Source organism: Ochlerotatus camptorhynchus, unplaced genomic scaffold, assembly GCF_037179485.1.
Source record: "Ochlerotatus camptorhynchus isolate MF236.1 unplaced genomic scaffold, CSIRO-AGI_Acam_v1.1 ptg000307l, whole genome shotgun sequence".
Taxonomy (NCBI): Eukaryota; Metazoa; Arthropoda; class Insecta; order Diptera; family Culicidae; genus Ochlerotatus; species Ochlerotatus camptorhynchus.
In genome coordinates this window covers 1,064,357-1,091,242 of record NW_027040795.1, presented here as the reverse complement: position 1 = coordinate 1,091,242, position 26,886 = coordinate 1,064,357, and the positions used below count along the sequence as shown (strand labels likewise).

The following is a 26,886-nucleotide window of genomic DNA, read 5'->3' as shown; positions in this document are numbered from 1 at the left end:
AGTTACGCGAGCATTATTCATGTGTTCATTTTTAGTAAACAGGGCCCCGCTGTTGTGTCACTTTTTGTCGAGTGAGTGAACTCAAATCCATCCGTGCACTCGTCTGTACAGTAACATCACGTTGCACGAGGTACGATCTAAGCCAGCTTCAGAAGGAAGCAGAACATCAATTTGTTTCAAGCTTTGCTAAAAGAACGTCGTACACAGTGTGGATGGCATCCACTTGAAGGTTCTTGCAAACATTTTCCATACAGAACGACGTAAAGCTGACGAGATTCGTTTCCAAGGAGTGGCCAGGAAAGAAGCCATGTTGACAGGTACTTATGTAATGCTTGCAGGAAGCATCCAATCTCTCATTTATCAGCGACTCAAAGACCTTAGATTCAACCCCGAGCGAGGAAATCCCACAGTAGTTTTCCAAATGGCGTTTGTCTCCTTTCTTGAAAACAGGGAACATAGCGTTTACATGGCGCGGGAAATTTCTGCTGACAAAGCGACAGGTTGAAGAGCAAGAATAGATAGATGTATGGATTAAGAACTCCAGGTTTCATGTGAAACCTGAGATAATTTGGAGTAGAATTTCAAGCAAGCCCAGAATTGGATTCAGAGTGTATGTTAATTAACGCACATTGAAATTTCTGACGATTATTGCATGAAAATTCCGAGCAGAAGTCCTGGGAACATCAAAGGAAAAATCCAAGGGCAATCTGATAATAATTTCAAAATATATAAGGCAGCTCCCACACCTGGACCCCACCTATCGACCCATCATCAACTGTGAGCATTCCTGACATTGCTGAAAATTATGATAGCATCAGATTGCGGGGTTACTAGTGTAATAGGATGCTTTGTTGATTGTTCATTAACTCTTGATTGCTTGTAATACTTATGAATATTTTAGGTGGACAAAAAGGCGAACTAAGAGGTGGACGCCTGAGCTTTTCAACATTTATATCGCTGTGAAGCAACTGTAAACTCTAGAGGGAATTTATATCTGTAACTGAAACCAGTTCGATTTTGTTTGCCAACCTGGTTAAAATGTCATATTTAATTATCTTAAAGATAAATCGTCCAGCTCAAACCTTTGTAGGGGTAAGAGGTGGGACCATCATCATCATCATCATCATCATCAACTCATGGACCGGGGATCAACGGCTTTGCTTCCTTTCCGAAGGAAGGCGTGATCAGAGATGTTATAACTCAGAAAATCCCGACGGTGTCGACTGGAATTAAACCCAGGCCTTTTGGAGTACGAGGCATTCACGCTTACCACTACACCACCGTTGCAGCGATTTTATTTATTTTTTTATTCTGGTTTATTCTTGTTTATTTTTCTTCGGTTTATGTTCCGAAAGCGAGTGCCAATCATCCAACACCAGCACGAGAAAACTTTACACCTGGAGCCTAGATATCGAACCCATCAGCATATGAGCCGGGTCTAACAACTGTACTTCCCTTTCCAAAAATCCCAACGTCCTCGGCTGCGATTGAACCCAGACCCACTGAGGTAAGTAAGCAGTCACGTGTACCACTGAAACACTAGCACTGTCAGTGTTTAAACCACCCGGATATGATAATTTTACTAAAGATACAACAATTCATCCGACAAGATCAACAGATCCGAGTTAGGATATGAATTGAAACGTGCAGTCAAATACAAGGTCCCGATGAGAAGACTGGGTGTAAGGAGCTAATCTGTATCGCCAAACACAACAGCCTGAATTATTGAGGGATTTCAAGTGCGAGCAGTCGTCAACTTTGAATCGAGCAAAAAGTGTGCAACCCATGATGTCACATGTCGGAGTCTGGTTCACCGTCGCTAGTCCCACAGGCAGTAATTATTTCCTTTTCTTATTAGATTCTGAATGTAGGTGTGTCTTCAGCATCGTTTGCATGTACCAAAGTCATTTTTTTTTTCAAGCATTCCTACCAATTTCCTAAATTAATCAGCATTCAAACCAACGAGCGACCGTTTCTCGTCAGTGCTTAAGAAATCCTAGATACTTTGGTGCCTTTGCTACCACGTTCATGACCATATATTTTCCCTATAAACTACCAAAACCTCGATTTGACTGTCAAGAAACAATTCACCACGTGCCGAACGACGATAAGAAAGCTCAGCCATGTCAATAAACTTTGAATAATGTTCACGTTTCGCTCTACCAGACAGCCAGACAAGGTCTTGGTCACAATAGCAGCAATGTGGAAAGGTTTTGAATTGATAATAGCATCTGTCATGAACACAACTATAATTTTGATAACGGAAATGATACATATGTTTTAGGCGTAGCACAATGCCACGGATTAAATTTTTCCGTTAAAAGTAATTTGAATAATAAAGAATTACTTACCGGGATTTCCTCGGCAGAATTTAAAGCACCTCCAGTTGGCAGGAATCATAAACAGAGCAATGACAATGAACATTGCCGGAGTTGCATCCTTGATATCGCTATAAAAAATAAATGTAATGAATAAATAGATGTGTTCCGATGGAAAATCTTTCACGATTACTCACACAGCTGGCAGCAGATCAGCCCAACCGGTGATGAATCCAGGTTTTCGCATGAAGAAAAGCGCAACGGCACAAACGAACAGGAAGGCAACACTCTTTTCGTGGGAAGTCATAGGTCCCAGCTCCTTGTAGCGGGTGTCGATGACGTTACGGGCGACGGCTTCACCCTCCTTTCCGATTTCTGCGGCCTTGGCTTCGGGGCTGTTCGGTCTGTGGACGTTCGGTGATCGAAGGTCATATATTGTTGATGATCTAATAAATTGTATAGTTTGACAAATACCTGAACATGCCCATGTACAGCCACTGCAGATAGGCCCACGTCAGGAAGGTGTAGATCAACATTCCAGGCACGTTGTAGAACATGAACTTGGGGAAATCGATACCCGGGGCATCCGGGAAACGGCCTTCGTAAATACCCTTGAAGGTAAGATTAGTTCCAGATCCAACAATGGTACCGCAACCACCCAGAGTGGATGCGTAGGCAGCTCCTACAAAGTAACAGATTGTCGTCTTGGACGGCTTCAGTGGCCTGTTGAAAATCAAACTGTCAGTACAGGAAGAGTTTAGCGTTTTTAAATAACTCATACTCATCAGATTGCTTCTCATTTCCAAGCATTCCTTCCTCTTCGCTAGTCTTTTTTGATCTCTCGTACATTTTACACAGCCCTTGCTACAAATGAAAATCATACGTTTGAAACCGAAATCACATTCCATCAGTGCCGATCTTACCGATTCCAATTCTTCCAACACGGCCTGCATAATTGGACACATCATGGCAACCGCAGCTGTGTTCGAGATCCACATCGACACAAACATGGTAACAGTGATCAATCCGAAATTCAACCTCCTCTGGCTACATCCGATCAAAGAAATGACCTTCAGCGCCACTCGTTTATGCAAGTTGCAGTACTCGACTGCCAGAGCGATGATAATGCCACCGATGAACATCAGCATGGTTTCCTTCATGTACATCATACAGGTTTTATCGGTTTCGAGCACTCCCAACAACGGGAACAATACAATAGGCAGCATCGACGTAACTGGAAGAGGGATCGCTTCCGTAACCCAGTACATCGACATGATCAGCACTACGTACATGCATCGGTAGGCAGGTGTTGTGTCTATGGTGAAAACCGAAGCCGCTAGGAAAGGCGCTAAAAATACTACCAACGCCCGCCAGTACACCGTCATGAACTTCACTAACCGGTAGCAGCATCCTACCCTTGGAGATGCTACTTTCGCCTCCCTGAAAATAATAAACAGAAGTATTACTTTCATCTCAGTCAGGAAACTCGCTCAACTTACATGGCGATTGCCTCGTCAAACCCGTTCACTTTGGACATGATGTTGACATAGGATCCGCGCAACTACGCCAACTGCTGAATTAACAACTCTGCCGGTTGCGGCACATCCAATCAACTGACTTTCTGCAAATAAACAATGAAAAACAGAGGGAACATTTAATTGGGCGGTACGAATGAAATTGGCTACACATCAACATATAGTGGGTTCATGGTACACGGTGAAAAGGGTAAAGAGGAACTGATAAGGGAAAAATCTACGCTGATAAGCCGACTGTCGAAAATGTGTCGATCCTGGTTGGGAGATAGCATTTCACACGTATCTCTCCATACCTCCATACGCCGGTTAACTCACCCAGCACACCGTGTTTAATACAATAAATACATGGCCGCCAGAGTGAACTTTGACCGTGCTGTGTACCGACCTACACGGTCTTATCAATGACGATTCGAATCAGCTTGTACCCAATGATGGCAAAATAATTCACAATGTTTAGGCTATATCTGATTAATATGAATTCATGTAGGCTTTATTGATATGAGGCACAATGCAATGAGTTCCATATCAGATTCTGATCCATCTTCCAAAACTTGGGCTCATTTTACTACAATTTATATGTATACAGAGTATCTCAAAATTGAGCGTACAGATGTTATAAAATTTTAGAAAAAAAAAAAACAGCTGTAAAAGCCCAATTTGAAGAGATAAGTTTCTGAATTTTTGGCTACTGAATCATCATACATTTATAAATTATTTGTACAGTCCTGGACTTTTTTTTTGTTCATTAATTTATTTGATTAGGCTCAACCGAATTAACTTTACAGAGCCGAGGGTTCTTGGTAACTATACAAAACATCTTAAAACTATAGTCAAAAGGTACAACACAATAAACACTTTATCTTCCGCTATCCAAAAAGCATCCTCCATCAGAACTGGAGCCGCTTCCAGTAGTTTCATTGTATGCCAAATTGTTGTACGCCAACGAGGGTCAGAGCGCGTCCATTGCAGCAATGGACGCAAAACGTGGTCAGCACTCACACACTCATCACGAAACGGTTGCTTTCCAAAGTCGACGACGCATCGACCGAAAGAACTGCTGATGAAGAACAATGAGGAGGGCCACACAATGGTTGCTGCCCAGAAAACAGACGATCGCGTGGCACACATCGAGAGTAGCCTGCTTTTGTCGAGAGCCGAGTGAACACTGAGTCCTGGACTTATTTGGTTGCGTTTATTAAAAGTAAGAGCTGTTTGACGAAAACACTTTTTTCTTAAAATACTTTAATATCTTGAAACTCAATGAACTAAACTTCTTGAAATCTTGCTCACTTTTAGTCATAATAACGATCATTATTATTCCACTAATTTTTCTAAAATTCATCCACTAGGTAAAAAGCTAAATATCGAGTGTTTTACAAAAATAAATCTAACTTCATACAGGTTCTTCCAATAAAGTCCATAGCGAAAAATCAATAGATATCTGTTTAACCACCAGCCAAGATTTTTTTAAATATATCAATTTATAATGCGCCAAAAAAAATCAATTAGGGTGTACGCTCAATTTTGGATACACTGTATTTATACTCAGGTCTTTCTTTACACAAAATTCCAAACAGGGTTGGAGTGATAGAAATAAAGGTACTATACTTGACTTGAAAATTAATTAATTCGCGTTTGGCTTTCAACGTTAGCATTTCAGCTCATGCCAAGCTCTGAGTTGTCGGTTCTGATTTCGGCGTTGGTCGCGAGTTTATTCGGCCGATGAGGGGCTGTGTACTGATGAACTGAAGGCGTTATGTCGCGAGTGATAGGTGATGGAAAGAGATCGCAATCCTTTTGCCTCTGCCGAGATCCTTCTAGTAGAACCAGCTAGTGTGTGTTTCGTGGTTGTTGGGGGTTTCCGCTGCTGTGTGAGTAAGGAAAGGCGAGAGTGCTATTTTAATACTGGTTGATGAAAAAGCGGTAGCGGCAGCGAAATCATCGTAATGTCATGGATTCCTTTGCAACATATCGGGTGAGATGTTTCCTTTATTTTTCCCCTAACCTTCATTCCATTATTATGTGAAATATTATATGCTGGATACGGGAGGGTCCACTAGAGCACCCGATTGAAGCGAAATCGATGGGGAGAGTAGAAATGCCAACTCCCTGTCTTCAACATTTCGTGAATAGAGGGCGGGCTCTTCTCCCCAATTATTGGGGCGTCCTCCTGTTGGATGGCGTGTTTTTGACCGGTTGTATGATCCTGTTGTTGGAAGGAGATTCTCATTTATCCCTTGGATGCATGTGGACGACGTTGCCCACGGATTCACCCAAACCGTTTTGACCCTTTATACAATGGCAGGTTGATTACAATTAGAGGTTATTAAACTTGATCAACTCGAACAACGAGGATAATCCTCAGTATACTGACAGTTGTTTTGCTACAGTGAGTGGTAGTTACATATCATCACCATCATGTTCTTTACTGGACAATTATTACTTTATGATTTAATTACAAAGAACATTATTATAATCGTCATCCATTAATAAGCACTAATTTTTATAGTTGTGGATGTTGCCAATTTCGGTTCCCATAATAGAGGAAACCAAAACAAAAGGATTCCAAAAAAGCAAATATAGGTGTAAAATAATTTATTCAAGCGTTTAAAAACCATTTGAGCGAAAGTCCCATACCACAGCTAAAGAAACTCCACTAGAACATTTACCCTGAAACACTTCGTTAAGCAAAATAACCATAACATTTTTATTAAGGATATTGAACGGGCAATGAACCAAGTTTATGCTGGAATAAATACGGCCATTTCGACTAACGCCGAATGTTTCAAACTGGCAAAGTCGATATTTTTCAATAAATCATCGCACAAAAACTGATAATCTAATCGAAATTATGTCTGAGACAGTGAAAAAAGAATACAAATTTTCGCCAAAAATTATTTAAACAAAAAAAAACTTCATAAACAGAACAATAATAGTGAGTTAGTTTGTTAAACCAAATACCAGAAGACTGGAGGCCAAGCATCCACGAACCGAGATATTTGACGTAACATTGTACAGTAGGTTTGATCTTGAGGAATGTTGGACCAGGGAAAGTTAGTAGCTCAACACACAGTATTATACGCATTAAATAACAGTAAATTATACACGCCAGCTACAATAAATTTCACTAACAGAAAATGCAACAATAACAAATAACCCTTTATTTAAAACATGCGGATTCCATGTCCTCATTTGGGCTCCTTGTTTTCGACAACTCCTTGAAACGGTATTTACTGGTAAATCACTCAAATATTCAAATAAATCTGTTTTTACCCATAAGTGACACACTTAAGATAAAAAGTCAATAATAAGACAATATTCCGTAAACATAATCAGGTAGTACCGATCCGTATTGGAATTTTCCTACCTTTGTTTTGGGATATTTACTTTCGGAATTTGAATCAATTTAATGTGGTCTTATTTTCGCGCCACAGAGTAAAGAAACTGCGATGAAGTTTCCCCGTCATATGATCAACGCTGATCTGTAATTCCATTGCTAATTATAGCCTTTGTATAGAAATAAGAGCAAAGCGATAGAGAAAAGTGGAGGCGGGAGTCTAGGTTATTTTCATTCAATGCTGAAGGCAGGTCTAGATTTTTTTTTTTTCAAAATTTTGTATCGCTATTTTAACAAAACTGCCTGGGGCATGTTTTTATTCGTGAGGTTTTCAAGGTGTTTGAACAACTTTAACGTGCTTTTGAACGCTATCTTTTAAGCGCTCACTAATCAAGAATTCAATCAACAATGTTTAAACGGCATGATTTTTCTATTCCATATTTCTTAGGTGTCATCGATGGAAAAATCTGTGGACTGTAATAAATCATCTTTGACTGTGTAAGTATTAACATTAACACACACTACCGTTGTAGAAATCGTCACCATTGTAATACCATTTACCATCACACGTCCTTTCCATAAAATCCTTTCAGTCTAATTGGCGTTGACACCACAGATGGCAATTGAGTGAAAATGATATTGACGTTTTGAAATCTGCCAAATTGCATGAAATTTTTTCTATTACATCATAATTTTTGTAAATACGGATCCTAAAACTAGGTGTCGCATGACCAGTTTGACGTTTGACTGGTTTTTATGAGGTTAAAACTGGAATGGTTTTCGGCGTCGTGAGTGTAAGTGCGTGAATCTTCATGAGAATCTCAAGTGTGAATTTTGTTTGCCGCATTCGCATGTGAGTTTATTCTCGCAGGGAGGTTCAATTAATGTGATTTGAGAATGATTTTCCGAACACTAGTGCGAAGCTCACCATAACAGTTTATTTAACCTTTGTACGACTGGTTTTGGTTGTATAGCAGTTTACTGAACATAATTCTATTAATTTGTATTACTAGGGTACCGTGCCTTTACTGACAAGGCTATCTGAAGCATTATATCATAGAGGTAACTCTAAGACCAGAAGGTCCCGAAGAAAATGCTCACCTTTTTGGCTCAGCTCTGGTACTATCTTCGGTCCCAAGCTAATCGGTGCATCGAAAATCCCTCGAAACATAGGAAAATCCACGAACCCCTCATTTTAACTGTCAAACTATCATATCTAACCAAAACAAACATAGTGTAGTACTAGAATTTTGACTGGAATGGGGTACGTTAATCGATTTGCTTAGGACCAATAGGCTAGTCAAGTAGTGAGCCAAATTGAAATCATTAGTTCCGTATTGATTGTTGATTATATGCACTTTGTTAAGCACTGATGATTTACAAGCACTGATATATTGTTAACCTTATTTATACGCTTAAAATGGTTATTTCCAAACTGTTGCGCGTTGAGATTAAAACTTGTCAGTTTTACTAACACAAACGTCTTCCCTAATTTACGTTTCTAGATAAGTTTTATGAATGCACCTAAACCCACAAAACCCTTTGCAAATCACATGAGCATCTACTTTTATAGTTACTGCAGCTTCAGAGATAAGACATTTTTATTGCTTGAGAATGGCGAAATGAAGTTACTAATCAACTTATGCGTTATTTCACTGATATGTTGAATAGCTGTATGTAAGCAAGAATTGACCCACTTCTTCGTGGATGATTTCTTTCCATCTGGAATGTATGCATGTTCTATAGTGCCGATTCGGCACTATAGAACCAGTGCCTGTTTTTATCATTAAACGTCACACGCAATGAGTAGCGCTTCAACCCAGTGTAGATAAATTGTGTTTGTTTTGAACATCTTCGCTGTCACGAACGACCGAAATGAACAAAGTTCATTATACATCAACGAATATCCGTTTATTGATATTCTCCAGTGCTTGACTATCGAACTCAAAACTGTCAAAATCAGAATCGATCCTCAAAAGCAAAATAATCAAATTCATTTAAAAAAAAATGAAATTTTTTAGCATAGCCTTAAACCTCGATATTATCATCAATTCAGCACGGGGCAACAATTGTCCATGGATTTGTGCGTAAAATTAAAATAATCATTTTGCATTTGATCCTCACCAATATAAAGACGAACATTAATATTGACAACAACACAGGCGACAATGAACATCTAGCCACGAATAAAGAAAAACAAATAATGTCAACTTCGATTCTCAGTCAGTGGTTGCCTTGATCAAGAGAATTGGCGTTGACGTCGACAAATTTTCTCTTCCAGTAAATATAGACAGTGTCTTATGTGAATTTTCGGTGGAGTGAATGGATAGTACAAAGTCCGCCATGTTTCACGCACAGTCTGACGTTTGCTTATGGATTTTCTCATAGGAGTACAGAGCTACAGAGTCGCCGTCAACGCCAATAGGCGAGTGCACGGGTGAACTTTTGATCATCTACTGAAAAAAAACATTGACACAACAGCGGAGCCCTGTACTAAAAATGAACACATGAATAATGCTCGCGTAGCATTTGAAAAGGGCCTATCAACTTTTGTGAACAATTTGCTAGGTCCTTTTCATGAGAACCGAAGTACGCCCACGCAAACTAAGAAAACTATTCGGAAGGGGAGAGTTTCCCCTAAACGATGATGATGTTAGTTTGCGTGAGCGTATTCGGTTCGCGCGAAAAGAGCTTAACAAGTTTTGTGTACAAAAGTTGATAGGCCCGTTTCAAATGTTACGCGAGTATTATTCATGTGTTCATTTTTAGCTATTGTGTCACTTTTTGTCGAGTGAGTGAACTCAAATCCATCCGTGCACTCGTCTGCGGTGTTATGTCAAAATTCAAATTTATGCAGGTAGTTGGTCTATCTGTTAAGGTTGTCTTCATTTTCAACTAAGAAATGATTTTTATCAGCACTGCGGCCGATATACGCTTAACTTTTACATGCACTATGTAAGCCTATGTGTCCATAGAATACTTCTTTGAACACTTTCACATGTGAGCTTTCTAATTCTGTATCATTTTTGCATTTAAAAATGTATTGGCGAGAATTGAACCTGTAGCCCCCAGGACTGAACTGCTTCACTATTTCTGGAAACGTAGAAGTTATACGGTTATAAACAAACTATGCCAAATGATGGAGGATTGAATTCTCTGCCTGATTGTGATATTTGTTTTCAAGGATGAGCTTCTATTCGTTAAAAGTCGGTATTGACGTGTTTGTTTACAAAAGCAATTACGCCGAAAGCTCACATCACTCCGTCAAATAGTGTTTACATCTGACTGTCAATTACTCGATGTGGAAATTTGCATAATAATAAAATGATAATTGAAGCTAATTAATCGATTATTGAACAACCGAGACGTAACCCGAGCAAAGTCCAGCATCAAAATGACAGCAAATTGAAATCAAGTTTTGATATCAACATCAAACTGAAATCCTAATTTTATTTCAGTTTACGCAATTGAAAAATTTCGTTTTCATTTTGCTGTACATTTGCTCTACAAAAATATGTTGTTGCGGGTTTGTTTTGATTGCCTTAGCATAACATCAAATTTATTACTTGTTTTGTTATCAACAGGAAAAATATATATCAAATTGAGTTTTCAGTTTGCTCTCACTGACAGCAGAAATAGTTTTCAATGTGATGTCACAGGAAGATTTTTTTGCTCTCAATTTTGATATTTTAACCGTTAAAACGACCAAAACGACAGCAACCTGAGATCATTATCAGCGAAATCACAACATCAAATCTAGATTTAAATTTGATCTCAGACTTTGCTCGGGAAGCCAGACAGATTAGAATGACTAGTCAAGAAGTAATCGGACAACACTAGATCAGACAAGCTTCTCCTTGTTTTGTCTTAATACGTCCCCACTAGAACCCACGCCAGCTCTCAACTTAAACCATGGCCCACTTAGTAGTGGAACAAACTCTGTTGCTTATTACAGCGCTCCTAGTGGACGTTTTCGGAAGCTTCTGAGGTCTATTTGTTAACAAAAACAATAACAATAACAGTGTATTTTTTTAGTTCAAAAAACGCTCTTGTTTTGGAGACAGTCACCATGCAAGAAGAGCGTTGAAAAAAAATCGAGCACAGTCACCTGTAAAACCCATCGTGGTCCGCGTCCAAGCTAACTGAAGTGTTGAATTTTCCTTGAAACACCGTATGGCGCGTGCTTAAAACGTACATGCAAACCTTGACGATGAATCGGAAGCCTCAAAATAAACGCCGGAGTGGAATTGCCAACCTTCAGCTCCATGGAAAGGTCGTTTGGTCCATCAGAAGCAACCCTGGTATGTCCGATCCCAATTTGAGTAAACAGTATAATGCAGCCCGTAGTACAGTGCAGTGAATTCGCTACCTTGAAGGCTTACAGGCATATCGCGCCAGAAAGCAACCAAATCGATCACTCAAGCAGAATACGGTAGTTAGAACTCGTGCTCGAAAGCTGTATAACAACCTGCTGACCAAGTCCGGTGGGCGCATTCTTATGGATGATGAAACCTATGTTAAGAACAACTCTGGCAGCTTCCAGGACCAATTTTACAAGGCAAAGGATCGAGGAGGTGTCCCTGGCAGATTGAAATTCGTTTTTGGGAATACATTCGAAAGCGTTGTTTTTTTCAACTCATCAATTTAAGAAAATGCAAAATCTATCATAAAAGTTGTATGAAGTATTACTGATTAAATTTTAATGTTCTATGTTTCATTTACTCACATTCTTCTAATAAAACCAAATTTCAACTATATTTAAGAATTTGGCGGATTGAAAGGATATTGAATTCGCATGTTTTTGCTCGAACTTATATACCTAAGTGTACTCAGTAGTTTTTGGCAGGCCTTAGTATGCACCTTTACAATTGATGAAACTTCCCATAGAAAAATGAAAAATATTCCTTAAAAAACACACAAATGATCCTTTAAAACTCCGATTAAAATCCCTAAAAAAGGAAAAAATATCCATAAACAATTTCACTTTGATACATATTTTATGAAAAATAAAGCAATAAAATTGTAAAAATGTAGACTGAGCATTGAAAATGTACGAATTACCCATAAACACATTTCAAATTATCTGTAAAAGGTTCATCAATGAACCAGAAACTAACTAAATTTACCCACAGAAAATCAAGTTTGCGCACTAAAAAATATAGGAATGATCCATTAATTAAACATATATTTTTCATGTCTTGGACATATTTTTTTTTTAAATTTTGATCCATATACCTTGGAAAATTGCTCCATTACTACGTAGCTACTCAGATTAACTGTCCTGCTCGAGTTATTTTTTAGTCAGAGTAGCGGAGCGACGAGCTAGAGTCTAGAATAATCTTCTAAAATAAGTTTCTAAAGATTCTAAAAGAAGCATTCAGAGGAAGTTTCTAAAGAAAATTATTATAGAAGTTTCTATATGCAAAAGCATGTTTTTCGGAATCCTCATCTAAGTTCTTCTACAACTTTTTTGATTTGACAATTAGATTCCTTTGAAATTCTCTTTAACATTTTTTTGAACTCAACACTTCCTCAAAAATCCTCAAAATTTTCTTCGGTTTTTTTTTCTCTTGTTTTCCTATTTTTTTATTTTAAACAGAATATGATTGCTTTAATATTTATTTGCGGAACTCCCTTTTGAGTTGAGGGAGATCAGCATTCCTTTGAAATTATCCACAGAAAACATGGATTTATGGGTAATTTACGCATTATCGTGCTTCTAATAGCATTATTTCAGCGTCACGCATACATATGCCGTGTTTGTTTGCGTAAATTTATCTGCTGCTTGCATCTCTATCCGATCAAATCGACAGAATTGTCAAAAAATGTTTGAAAACGTTTTTCTTCGGCAACCTTTCCATTTCCGTAAACCAGCTGTTCTATTATCAGCAACAAGTTTGCCCAGTCGTAAAAAAATAATCAGATTGAAACTCAAAGACTAAGGAATCGGTAGAATTCATTCAGCGAAGTGTTATGATGGGAAAATTCAGTGAAATTACATTTAAAATTTGGTTGCCGGAAACAGTAATTTGCCCTAAATATTTTCGAATTCTCATTAGAATTCTCTTTAAATCCTCCTTAAAATTCACCTGCTACTCATTCTTCTCACGATTCCAATAGAATCTCTTTTGAATCGCCTAGGAATTCAATTCAGATCTTCTGTAGAACTGATTTCTTGAAACGTCCCGTTAGAACGCGTGGGTTGTTGGGAACAGCTTTAGCTGCAACTTGTTTTTTACAATAAGTAATCAGTTATGGCAAAATCACTACGAAATTGATATTTTTTCGCTCTCATACACTCTCAATATAACGCGTGATATTGATTTTAAAGGCTTCATTGATATTGCGAGACTTTCACACCGTGTAAAGTTGAAGCTGAGAGTTGAATCGACGCAAAAATGATTCCATAGCACCTCGTTTTCTTAGAAAGAGAAGGTATATAATGCTCTCTCTTTTTTCTCTTCAACGATGGCAGGCACGAAGCTACTGCTACCAGCGGTTATGAAAGTTTCGGTTGCATTCGGGTATAAAGCCAAAATCATGAAACTCAATCTCACCACAGTTTAGTGAGATTTGCAGCTGGTGAGTTTTTTTTTAGCTTGATATTCCGTACCTTAATATCACAGATTGCAATATCAACCGCAGTTGTTTGCTTGTAGATTTTTGTCTACCAAAATCAAGCGTGATCTTACCCCGTAACGTGGGTAGATCACCTTTTCGTGGTACGTTACGGAATGTAAGATCTACCACCGATTCCAAGTCTTGACTACTTCAAACTAGGGAAACAGAATTTTTCAGTAATCAAAAGAACACATCTTAGTCCTTGTTACTTTTTATATCTTGTTGATAGTGATAAGTCCTCGGGTTGCCTGGACTGAGGATGATCTTGAAACAAGGAAAAATGAGTTAGTCTTCACCATGTGATTCCTAATCTTCTGATCGTTGTTCCCTAGTTTGAAGTGGTTAAGATGCATGATCATTATCGGTGTCATAGCTTGTTTTTGTTGCTAAGGAATCCAATTTTGACTGACAAAGGGGCGCGCCTTTGGAGGGTATTCCAACTCCGAAGGGTATAAATAGCGGGACCTTTCAATTAGAATCAATTCTTTGCGATGAAGGCAAGAAGGACAACTGTATCAAAACCGAATACTTCTTCATTTCTCAATAGTGATGGAGTAAGACCATAGAGGTAGAAGAATTTTAAAGTATTTGTTCTACGAATGTTCCACCCATATGATATAAAAATGTGTAGTGTACGGCATAATGTTCCTCATATTGTTCTAGAAGTTTCGTTCCAACATAGTTTTCGTGTATATTTCATAGATTGAGAGATAAAAATCAGAAAAGAGGCCGTTTAGCTAAAATTCACAAGACAACAGAACCAATAAAAGACAATTAGATTGACAGAACATAGTTGCATTGCTTTTCAATGACGACCGATGACTGTTTCATTGATATATGATTTTTTCATAAATATGAATCCTCAGTAGACGTGTTTTTTTATCAAAGGCAAGTGTCACTCGAACCATAACAGCAATTTATAAAATAACGAACATTTTGAATGGCTCGAATGACACTTGCCTTTGATAAAAAAAACACGTCTACTGAGGATTCATATTTATGAAAAAATCATATATCAATGAAACAGTCATCGGTCGTCATTGAAAAGCAATGCAACTATGTTCTGTCAATCTAATTGACTTTTATTGGTTCTGTTGTCTTGTGAATTTTAGCTAAACGGCCTCTTTTCTGATTTTTATCTCTCAATCTATGAAATATACACGAAAACTATGTTGGAACGAAACTTCTAGAACAATATGAGGAACATTATGCCGTACACTACACATTTTTATATCATATGGGTGGAAAATTCGTAGAACAAGTACTTTAAAATTCTTCACTTTTTAAGATATCTTCGAGCATGAAACTAAGTCAAACTTCAATAAAATCACTTCGAATAGTCAACCTTTGGTTACAAAGTTGATACATGACACATTAAACTTTGCTATGAAAGTTGTTACAGCAGTTTTCGTTATTTCAGTCTCGAGATACAAATATTGTAAGCCGTAAATTACCTTAAAAACATAAAATTAACTTGAAGCACCTCTAAATCATCATCGATTTTGCTGAAAATTTACACAGAAGTACAAATTAACATGACGAACAGTATTCACGGTTGACCCGTTACATTCGGAACATTTCGTTTAAAATGAACAGGTCTAATGTACATGTAAAATATATATGGAAAAATTTAATTTAAATTTTGAATTCTTGAAGAATATTCTAAGTCCTTTGCCTCAAATATTTCACTTAGCTTGATGAATAATTCATCAAGCTTGAAATTCTTAACTTTTCATTAGTTCGGGATACTAAAACCTGAGAGTTAGATCTAGAGTTTTAATAAGTTTTAAAACCCAAGGTGGTGATAATGTTTTCAAATGATTAAAGTGATAATGTTTAAAGTAATTTCTAAGCATTGAACACGTAATTCTTTGTCAACTTTTGCAATCTCCAAATGTTGTTATTTGTCAGAATCTTCTGGAACGCTACTCAGAATTTTAAAGAAATTATTATCTAAATTCACTGTGAACTATCCTCTCTTTAAACTCTTTCAAACCCCTTATGAATTCTCGTAGAAATTTTCTTAAAACTATCTTCAATTTGAAATTCACCTAATTTTTTTTTCATTTGTATTCAGCATGCGATTCTCTTTGATTTATTGTCAATATCCTCTGGGAATTCTCTTTAGAATTCTTTTTTTATTGATTGAATGATTGATTAACATTTAAGAGATTTTCTAGGCACTTACATTAGCAGTCGGTTCAGAATTGTTTTCATATCGTATTTAAGTTTGTAGTAGGGTTAATCCACTTTTGAATTCTCTTCCCAAATTCCTTTAGTATGCTACCTGAGAATACTTCAGAGTGGCTTCAGAATTCTCTGAACTTCTACTCATATTCTTAAAAAAAAAAGGATCACATTTCCTTGGGATTGGGGTTGTACGCAAAGGTGACGTAGGACTACGTGGTCTTATATAATAAATGTTATTTGTTAACTACAGCAGGAGCTTTTTTGTGTAGGGATAGGAATTTGAGCTGGGTTCTCTCTGTTTATACTCTTTAGTATGACTATGATTGCCCTGAAAAGAACCTTTTGATATGATTTTTAGTTGGAACATGTTCAGTAATTAAACTTTTTTTTGAAAATTTTGGTGGCCCTGAAAAGGGTCGATGGTAGTACAGGCTTAAAGCCTTTGGAAGATGGTGGCGTGTGGCAGCTGGATCAGCAAATTGGACCGCACAATCCCATATTATTCGGTTCAATTGTTGGGCACTCGCAAGAGTCTCGGCCCGTCTGCTGCTGGACAGGGGTTGAACTGGTGTCTGTGACAGGTTGAAAGACCGCAGAATATTAGTGTCCACCCAGCTAAAGTACCTCCCCTTTTAAGTTTTTCTCGTTAAACTCCTTCTCTCAACAAGTTGGTAAATCTTAACCTTTAGCAGAAAGACGCTTAACACTTTTTTCGGCGAATTTATGATCCTGTTTCCTGTCATGATTTTTCTTTATGTCTGTTCAGATAAATTAGTACTTTTATTTATTTTCTCTACTGCGCTAAATCAAACGAGTAGAAGTAAGAAGAAACGTCGATTACGCACTCGGATAATTGAAAATTCGATAAATATTTAATCGAATAGCTGAAAAAATCTTTACGATTAATCGTTATTCGAGTAAATGGACTTTTAGGCATCCCTAGAAAATTGCGTAATTTCATGTTTTTTGGTGGCCATTCGAAAATGTCGAACAGCAGAATTGCAACCAGCAACTGTAACCCAAGAACCAAAAGCGGCGCGATGCTAGTTTTCATTACTATGACGACGACTGAATTAAGGGGCTTAGAAGCAGAGGGGGAAAATCAATTCTCTTCATCGATTTCATCTAGTGATGCTTCACTAACCTATTTCGCACTATTTCTGCTATGCTCTTCCATGATCCAGAACAACAAACGTGTCAATGAATGTGTTTGCTGTCGAGTTATTAACGAAACAGAAAGTCGATGAAGCGAATCGATCAGAATCACTTGCACCCCTGCTTCCAAGATTGGTTACAAGATTACAACTCTGGAGAGCATTTTGTATGGTTGTTGGGGGCGTGTGGTTCTGAATATTACGCAGTTGCATCCTCCCTATTTGCACACGACCGAAGATTGGAGGTGAGTGCCACATCGATATGTTTTGTCTAGAAACGATTCTCTAATGACTGGATTGGGGATGCAGTATATGCATGTACGTAATTGGACAATGCTTGTCATTTATCACTTTTTCAATAGTTTCTTGTTAAAAAAAAATCAACAGTCGGAAGCATTGCTATCGATGAGTAGAAATATTTCTTACCGATTGGTGTTAAAATTATTGACATTGGTCCAGGGACAGCTGAGTTATTAACGTTCAAAATCTTTCATAATTTCGTTACATGTTCCATTTCAGGTTTTACAAACAGTACCCGCATATAAAAATCACAGACGTAGTCCTACGTCAAAATGACATAATTTTTTTTCCCAGCGACATCTATTGCTGAAATCAACCTAAAAATGTTGCTGTTTATATCAAACCGAAAAAAAAACATGATGGGCACCCGGGCAAAATCGATTCCATTGAATAGCATCATGTTGCCAGGCATAAGCGATCATTAGCAAGCATGGGAAAATTAATTCACTCACGCGAGTACCACAACATCAAAATAGCCATCCTCACCTACAAACAGATTGCCGAATGAGTGTAAATTATTCCAACCAAGTGACTCTGCAGGTCGACTCAGAACTGACAGCAGTAGAAGGAAAGAAGGATAAACTGAAAGACAGCCGAATAATTTTCTCTACCGATGGAGAACCAGATTGAATGCGTAAAATGATTTATATAGCTAGTTTTTGGCTGACTGATTTAAATCAGTTAAATTGGCCACAGCAGTTTTACGGTATTTGCTTGACGCTTATTTTTATGTGTTACAGTATAACCTTTTTTTCATATTAATAGCAATGTAAGTGTGTTAATGTATGTTTAAAGCTAGAAAATAAAAAGTGATTCTTTCTGCAAAATTCTCATTCAGCTCACTCAGCAGAATGCAATCGTCAAGGCTCAGAAAGGGAAAAAAATAATAAGAGAGGAATGTTTTACTCAATTCTGCGGTCATCGAAGAAAATAGAAGCAATGTGAATACGAACGAAATCAGTGCGGCTCGCACAAGCTGCTGTTCGTTTCTGATGTTGTATGCATGTGAGTAAGTAGTAAATGCAAAATGAAACGATTTTTCCCATGCTTGATCATTAGTCTTAATGGTTTGTTGTGATGAAAGGAGCTCAGTGGCTTAGCAGCGACCGATTTTGCATACTGAGCATAATCTTGTGAATTCAATCCCATTTTTGGATCATTCCTATAATTTTTAATGCGCAAATTTGATTTTCTCCGGAGCAATTTCACTAGTTAATGGTTCATTGTTAAACGTGCTATGGATCATTCGCAATATGTTTATGGGTAGTTCAGACAATTTCAATGCTCATTCTTTAGATATTTAGTGGTACATTTTTAAAGTTATGTTGCTAAATTTAACATTAAATATGGATCAAAGTGACATTTTTTATGGATCATTCACACTTTTAAAGGGATTTTCTCCTGAGTTTTATGAATCATTTGTGTGTTCTTAAGGAGCGTTTACCAATTTTGCATGGATCATTTATTAACTTAGTTATGCAATAGTTTGCCGTATTTTTTTTTTCATCGCAAATACACATTAGGATTGTTCCATCTATATTTTAATATGTGCAATCGTGTTCATCTGTTTAATAAAGTTTCTGGTATTTTGTCACAACACGTCGAATTGCAGAGAATATTATTTATTTCTGATATTACGCTATTCTATTTATTTATTTATTTATTTCGTCAACCAACGTAGACTAGTACATATTAGAATACAGTTTTGTTTTCTTAAATTCAAATGTCAAAATAGAGCCACAAACTGTAATCAATCAACTTGTGGGTTGTTAAAACGGCTTGTTTGTCGATTCGAAAAATCAAAAAAAAATAAATTAACCATGGTAAATTAAGCAATAATTAAGAAAAACTAGCTCCCTTCTAACGATCAATCAGAAATCCGTTAAAAATTAACGAAGACAATAAAATAATGTTATATTTAGTTAATAATTACTATTTGCGTTAGGTGCTCGCAGCTGCTCAAAAGGATGAAGAAATTATTTAACGGAATGAATAAATACAATCACGAGTTACCAATTTATTTTGATTATTTGAAAAACCTGAAAATCTGTATTTTTTTTTAATCTGTAATCTATATATACAGATATCTGTATCCAAATATTGAGAAAAATCTGTACCATTACAGAAAAGTTTGTAAATGTGGCATCACTGATACCAGCCCGACCCACACACATGTATGTGCTCGCCTCAAAAAGGAAATCAAATCCATACACCTCCTGCTAGCCTTTGTTAAACTGCGATGTTTTGTAGTCGGGGATATTTCTACCGTAAAGGTTGACACTGTCATTATTAAAATCGCAAACGATCGCATTGATATGCAAATTCGAAGCATTATTACGTTGATCAATTTTCCGGGTAAGGCGCACAATTCACCAGGCGCACGCATTTCTACGCAACCTTGGATCTTTATTGGAACAAGAAGGTGAAATTACTTCCCACCACTTTGCGTAGTACAAAGCTGGGCACGGGTGCATTAGAAACTGATTGTATCACAATCCAGAAGTAAATCAGCGTATAGATTTGAATTAATGGGTGTTCGTTAAGAACCGGTTGCATATGCATTTTGTGAATAATTAATGTGAAACAAGTTTCCGCAGTAGTGGTACCTGGGGCAAGATGCACTTCCTTCGTTTTAAGCCGAAAATACATGTTTACAACACCGTATCAATTTAGCAGCTCTATGTTATCAGATAATATAAATAAAAACAAAAACCAGTCTGCTTTGGATATGGTGTAATTTTGTACTCCGCATTATGAAGATTTTTACCGATTAATTCCGGGCAGAATGCACTCCTAAGTTCGGGACAAAATAATCCTTTAGTAAACAAGCTTTCTTTACGTTCTATTCGCTGTCAAAAACGAAGACTTTCTTGTGCCTCAATTGAACATCTTCATTTATAAGACGACAAGGAAATCATATTGTCCACGTGTTGCAGTGCATTTTCCATCCATCCCATTGTTTGGGTGCATTTTACCCCAACATTTCCAGATTATTTATCGATTTCTAAAACCACTCTTTAAGGTATGTTTTCAAAGTTTTCATGTATTTTGCGAATATGAACAACTGAATAATACTTAAGAGAATTTGAGCAATACGTGATATTCACTGTCGCTTTTAATTTTAGAGGGAAAACATGTTGATTTCCTTAAATGGTACATTGTACCTTAGGAGCCCCTAAATAAAATTCTTCAATGTTTCCCACTGACTCCTCTAGGAAGGCCTAAATTTCAAAACAACAAACTTAAGCGATAAGCAACTTGGTCGTAAACAAAACTCATGATAACGAGCACCGAAATGAGAAAACCGTTACAGTGACGTCACAGTTGCCATCCACGCCGCATAAAATCACATGTTGCTGTTGCCATTGCTTGAATGTGGTAAAATATATTGCGTTCTTGTCGTAATACGTAGAATGAATGAATGACTTTATGTGTCATCTCGTATCATAACAATCACACGATAGAGCCGGCTCTGGAAAGAGGCACACTCCAATTGTTGATTAGAAAACAACCGCTGGAAAGAGTTCAGTTAATGATTATAATGCAATTTGTTTGTAATCAGCTTCTAGCAGAAAAAGTTGGGCCGGAAGGCCAAGTTCACGACACATTTTGTGGCAGTCTAAATTGTATTCTGTTATTTTTGTGATGAACGATGAAATGTTTTAAAACGTTACATAATATAACTCATAACATTATACATCCCGGAAAGTCCAAAGTTGTCTCATCGGTAGTACAGTATCAACTTCACGGTTAAGTCAGACATCAATCGCGCCAGTTAACACCGTGTCCAGATAATCTTGCTTACATTCCCATAATCTTCCTTCACCCATTGAAACGACCGGCTCAATGCAAATCACTGATACGGCCGAATAAATCATGTGATATCGCAGTGTTATCGATGCTAAATATAAAATCTCCTATCGGAAAAATATTCCGCACTTCTTGTTACAACAAAAACAACAAAACCGACAAAATATAAGAAGCCGGTTAAACTGCACATGACACAATTCACACGACAAACGAAATGAGTTTTATGGTGCATCACATTCTAACAATGATGTGAAAATATGATTAACATTGCGGATAAGTAGATTGGCAAACACCCCACCCGGGACGATCATAAAATTATTCAAATTTACACTTGCATTAGTTATCTACTGTCGCAAGCCAGAACGAGGAACCACTGACTGGTCGAAAGTGGTGACAACACCGCAGGCGGCTGCTGGAAGCTGTAATTAAGGAAAGCCGTTTTTAATCTCCTCGCTGAGCGATAAGTACACACGTACACAGTGGGTGTGATAAAAACTTGAAGCGCACGCAGTGCATGATACCAGTTTGTAATAGTCTATTTATTTACATATGTTGATGAAGGAAAACAAAAACAGCGCATTTTCTACATGCTTTGTGACAGATATTTTTCTGTGCACATGGTAATAATATTTACATTATTTAAGCAATATCAGATACCTAGTATGGTACTTAAATGCTTGCTGTAAAACTCATTAAAAAACAAACAAAACAAAATTCAGAAAAGCATTAGTTAGGGATGAGCATGGAGCAAGCTCGGATACAAGTTTTTGCTAACGCTGTTTCTGGGACTCCAAACACTACTAAGTGATCGAGGGATGGCGATCAAGGTAGCAGTGTTTGTCCAAAAGTGCGCGCTGGATTATCCAATACTGGAAATCAGGCAAAATCAATTAAGGAGGCTGACCAGAGTGAAGGAAAAGCTGATCGAAATGGAGGATATCCAAAAAGTTCATCAGCTGATTCTAACTCAGGTGGTCGCTCCTTCAAAGATGTTGCAAGTCAAGTTAAGATTAGAATAATCGTAATGAAGAAGGCCAACTGGATCGCCGTCACGAAGTGCAACCAGTCGAAAAGATTTAAAATTCCAAATGTAACACATACCAAAAAGCTCTTGGAGCTCAATAAACGGGCTCTTAGTATATACAGTTCGACTGGTACCGTGTTCTCTCGACTAGAACAAAACGACCTAGCTTTGGTATTTGGTGACTACAATCAGTCTGGGCTCTCATGGAACGTTCCTGCAAACGATCTTCCTAGCATTGATGTTCTTCGCTCGAACATGCCCGCATCCTGCTGTGCTCTCCTTGATGGTTTCAACCTGCATGGCTTAACGCAAATCAACTCGATAGTGAATAGCAACTCTCGGCTGCTTGATCTCGTTCTGGCGAACTAAGCTGCAGGACTGGAATGTTCTATCCTAGAAGTCCCAGAGCCATTGATTGGCATCGACACCAATCATCCTGCGTTGGAAGTTTCCATCAACCTATCTGTTCCTGTTCGCTACGATAACCCCCCTGTTGATGTACATGAGCTCGACTTTCGTAGAGCAGATTTCGTCGCGCTGAGTCACTCGCTTACCCAGGTAGATTGGCAGTTCCTTGACACGTGTTCATCTATTGATGAAGCCGTCAACTGCTTCGCTGAGGTCGTTGGCCGGGCAATAACTGATTCTGTCCCATTGAGGAGACCCTCTCCCAAACCCGCATGGTTACGGAATTCGAAGCGTCTGAGATCGAAGGCCCTCCGTAAATACTGTCGTACTCATAACCCATTCACCAAACGATTATTTTCAACAGCGAGCAACGAATATCGCACATATAACCGCATTCTTTACAAGAGCTACACAAGGCGTGTGCAGGCTAATTTACGGCTTAATCCAAAGCAGTTCTGGTCATTCGTGAATACCAAACGAAACGAGGAGGGGCTACCAGTCTAAATTCACCTGGGTGATAGAATCGCCAGCAATTCCCTTGAGAAATGTAATCTTCTGACATAACATTTCAAAAGCATTTTCAATGACACTACGGCTTCGTTGTCCCAAGTTGCTGAAGCGGTGAGGGACACTCCCAGTGATGCTTTCAATTTTTCGATTACCTCGGTTACAGTAGACCTCGTCGAATCCGCCCTCAAGAAGCTGAAATTTTCTAATGCTGCTGGCCCTGACGGGATCCCTTCAAGCATCCTGAAGCGATGCTGTTCAGAGCTTACAGCACTTCTTCGTAGTGTTACCTTACAACCTAGTGGGATTTGGTCTGCTAATCCTGGAAAGGTAGTTGGTTTCATAAACCATATCATACCTGACTGAAAAAGGACGTGTCCAGGCAATTGGCTGTCCACTCATTAAATGGTGGTCAGCTTGCATGATACGAACAGTAAACAGGGGTTCCACAAAAGTTCAAATAATGGACGCAGTGGTTCAACTTTCCCCAACAACAAAAAAAAACCATTGTGTGATCCTCCTCATTGCTCTTCATCAGCAGTTCTTTCGGTCGATGCGTCGTCGACTTTGGAAAGCAACCGATTCGTGATAAGTGTGTGAGTGCTGACCACGTTTTGTGCCCATTGCTGCAATGGAAGCGCTTAGCTCCCCGTTGACGATACTGCCATGAAATGACACCACTGGAAGCAGCTCCCGTTATGATGGAGGAGGCTTATTGGATAGCAGAAAATAAAGTATATATTGTGTTATACATTTTGACTATAGTTTTAAATTTGATTGCATAGTGATTAAAATTCCAATGAACAAGAATCCTCGGAACACAAAAACAACTATAAAATTTTGAATGATTTTTGGAATCGGTCATCTGGTTCTGGATAAATGGACGAAACAAGATCCGAAAAATATTAAGGGAACGAAGTCGTGTTTCTCGGCAACTTGAAAAACGAACGAGATACAGCAACATACCAAATGAAAGCTTAAATGGTCTCATACTACACCTTCGAATATTTATGGAATCGATGGACGGAAAAATACCCGAAAAAAAAAACGGATAAAAGAGGAGTGTTTCTTGTCATCCACTGAAACGACATCGATAAAATGAAAGGTTTCATTGTCCCATAGAATGTTTTTTGAATTTTTTGGAACCGGTCATCTGGTTCCGGAGATTTCTACGAAATAAGATCCAAAAACCCAGATTAAGGGAAGTAAGTAATATTTTTTTTTTCAAAACCAGTAAACTGTATTGAACACAGCAACTCCCAAAAAATGGTCTCATAAACACGAGCAGGAACGAATATCTCGATACCTTAAATTGGTATGGATGAGCCTGACATAAGAGGTAAAATACCAAAAAATAATACCAAAAAAATGTTCCCACAATACCATTCCAATACCAAATTATGATAATGCAATACCAAAACAATACCACACAGTTATTATGTTGGTATCTAAATATCAATTTTTTTTTTATTTATAAAGTATTTTGCAGGCAAATTTTTAGTATTTACTTTGGTATTACCTCTTTTGTCATGCTGGTCAATACCAAATTTTGGTGTCAGGTCAGAGAATTAGGTATTCATTAGTTATTTTTCCCTGCTCGGGAAAAGAACGTATTTTCATAATTTCGGAATCGGTCAACTGGTTTCGGAGGTATGAACGGAAAAAGATCCAAAAACACAGATTGAGGGAACTAAGTCTCGATAACCACTGAGCCAACAACTACCAATCTGGTCATCTGGTTCCGGAGAAATGGACAAAATAAGATCCGAAAAACACCAAGGGAGCTAAGTCATGTTTTTTAGGCAACCACTGAACCGAATTGGACGCAAAAACCACCAAACACAATTTTTCATAGTCTCATACTACATTTTTGAATATTTTTGGAATCAGTCAACTGGTTCCGGATAATTGGACGAAACATGTCTGAAAAACACTAAAGAAACTAAGTCGTGTTTCTCGACAACTTGTAAAACGAATTAGGCAAAGCAACCACCAAATTAAGGATAAAATGGACTCATACTACACTTTAGAATATTCTTGGAATCGGTTAACTGGCTCTGGAGATATGGACGGAAAAATCTAAAAAAAAACGGATTAAGGGGCGTAAGTCGTGTTTCTCGTCATCCACTGAATTGATAACGACCAAATGAAAGGTTTCATAGTGCTATAGATTTTAGTTTTAGTTTTTGTTTTTAGAATCTGCCATCTGTTTTTAAAGATTTGGACGAAACAAGATTCAAAAACACGGATAAAGGGAACCAAGTAATGTTTTTCAAAAATCAGTAAACTGAATTGAACAAAGGAATCACCAAATGAAAGATTTAATGCACACTTAGAAATAACTAACTCTACACGTGACGGACTCCATATTTTACATAAAAATTAGAAGTAAACAAACATGTCATGTAATTTTAAGTGTTTGGGGACTGAAAAGTTCGTTGCTTGACGAAAATTACGTTTGATTAAGCTATATTTCACGACTGTTATACATGTCACTCTCAGTTAGTTGTCACTCGTCGTACATGACACTTTCAGAGCACCTAAATTTACATGATTTTTTCTAAGTGTGTCGGCTCAATAATCGTTTTTGAATAATTTCGGAATCAGTCTACTGGAGGTTGGATGGAACATATCGTGTTTCTCGATAACTACTGAACCGACAACCACCATATGAAAGATTTCATTGCCCCATAGAATTTTTTCGAATATTTTTAGGAATCGTTCATCTGGTTCCGGAGATATGGACGGACATTTTCTCTCCCATCTTATGAAGCACATTGCTTGTGAATCAACATTTAGGCATTGAAAAAGTGTCAGGATTATGCTATGAAACTTTCGAATTCTTCCGTGAACAATATCGCTTCGCAACGCATTTTTTTTTCCTTGATTTGTTTCCATCGATCTTGTTATCCGTACTGAGTACCAATTCTACCGACACCACCAGGGAGGCAGCTCCCGCACCTGGACCCTACCTATCTACGAACTCATGAACCGGGGACCAACGGCTTTACTTCCTTCCCGAGCAGGAAAAAATAACTTATTATTACAAAATTGAGGTATTAAAATAGCATAACTGGCAACCTAAATATGATATTAGTGAGGCTGACATAAGAGGTAAAATACCAAAAATAATACCTCAAAAATAATCTAATAATAACAAACTCATAAATAATTTGATTATTACAATAACAAACGGATAACAGATGCTTTTTTAGATGCCAGAATACCATAGTTTGTTATTTTGAAGGTCTTCTGTGTCGCATCACAAAAGTATTTTTGCGAGCACTGAAAGTAACTAGGTTCTGTTTTGTAAGATGCAATTATTATTAAGATAAAAGATGATTGTTAAGATACAGTATGAAAACCCCAAGAGAATCATTCTTTGCTCGACTGTCGAGCTGTTCAGTCCGTATTTTCGCTCGAGTTCTCGATTCGATTTTGTTTCGTTTTGTGCTGTCGCGTTGCGCCGTGGAAGTGTCGCCACCTTCTCGCGTTCTGGCAAGTTTAATTGAACTTGCAAACACGAAACAAATGGTGCGCAAACGTGCCAATGAGCCAGCAGCGGGCCCTTCAAAGAAGGTGCTAATCAAGCCCAGCGCGTCGCAGGATGACGCCGGAAAACGAGTACTGCAAGCCAACCAGTATGCAGTACTCCCGGAAGAAAATGACGATGGTGACGCCG

The 26,886-nt window shown here is 37.9% G+C and overlaps 1 protein-coding gene across 2 annotated transcripts in view; it reads right to left on the bottom strand.

The window, feature by feature from the left end:
• Positions 1-26,886, bottom strand: part of LOC135707278 (protein I'm not dead yet-like) — a 56,337-nt gene that overhangs the window by 14,661 nt on the left and 14,790 nt on the right. For both annotated transcript variants that reach the window (XM_065229073.1, XM_065229074.1), the window contains exons 2-7: positions 3,818-3,939; positions 3,242-3,758; positions 3,100-3,182; positions 2,793-3,041; positions 2,516-2,722; positions 2,352-2,449 (exon numbers count right to left, since the gene is read on the bottom strand). In XM_065229073.1, coding sequence (XP_065085145.1) covers positions 2,352-2,449; positions 2,516-2,722; positions 2,793-3,041; positions 3,100-3,182; positions 3,242-3,758; positions 3,818-3,855 — 1,192 coding nt within the window. In that variant the 5' untranslated portion in view covers positions 3,856-3,939. The remainder of the gene's footprint in view (positions 1-2,351; positions 2,450-2,515; positions 2,723-2,792; positions 3,042-3,099; positions 3,183-3,241; positions 3,759-3,817; positions 3,940-26,886) is intronic.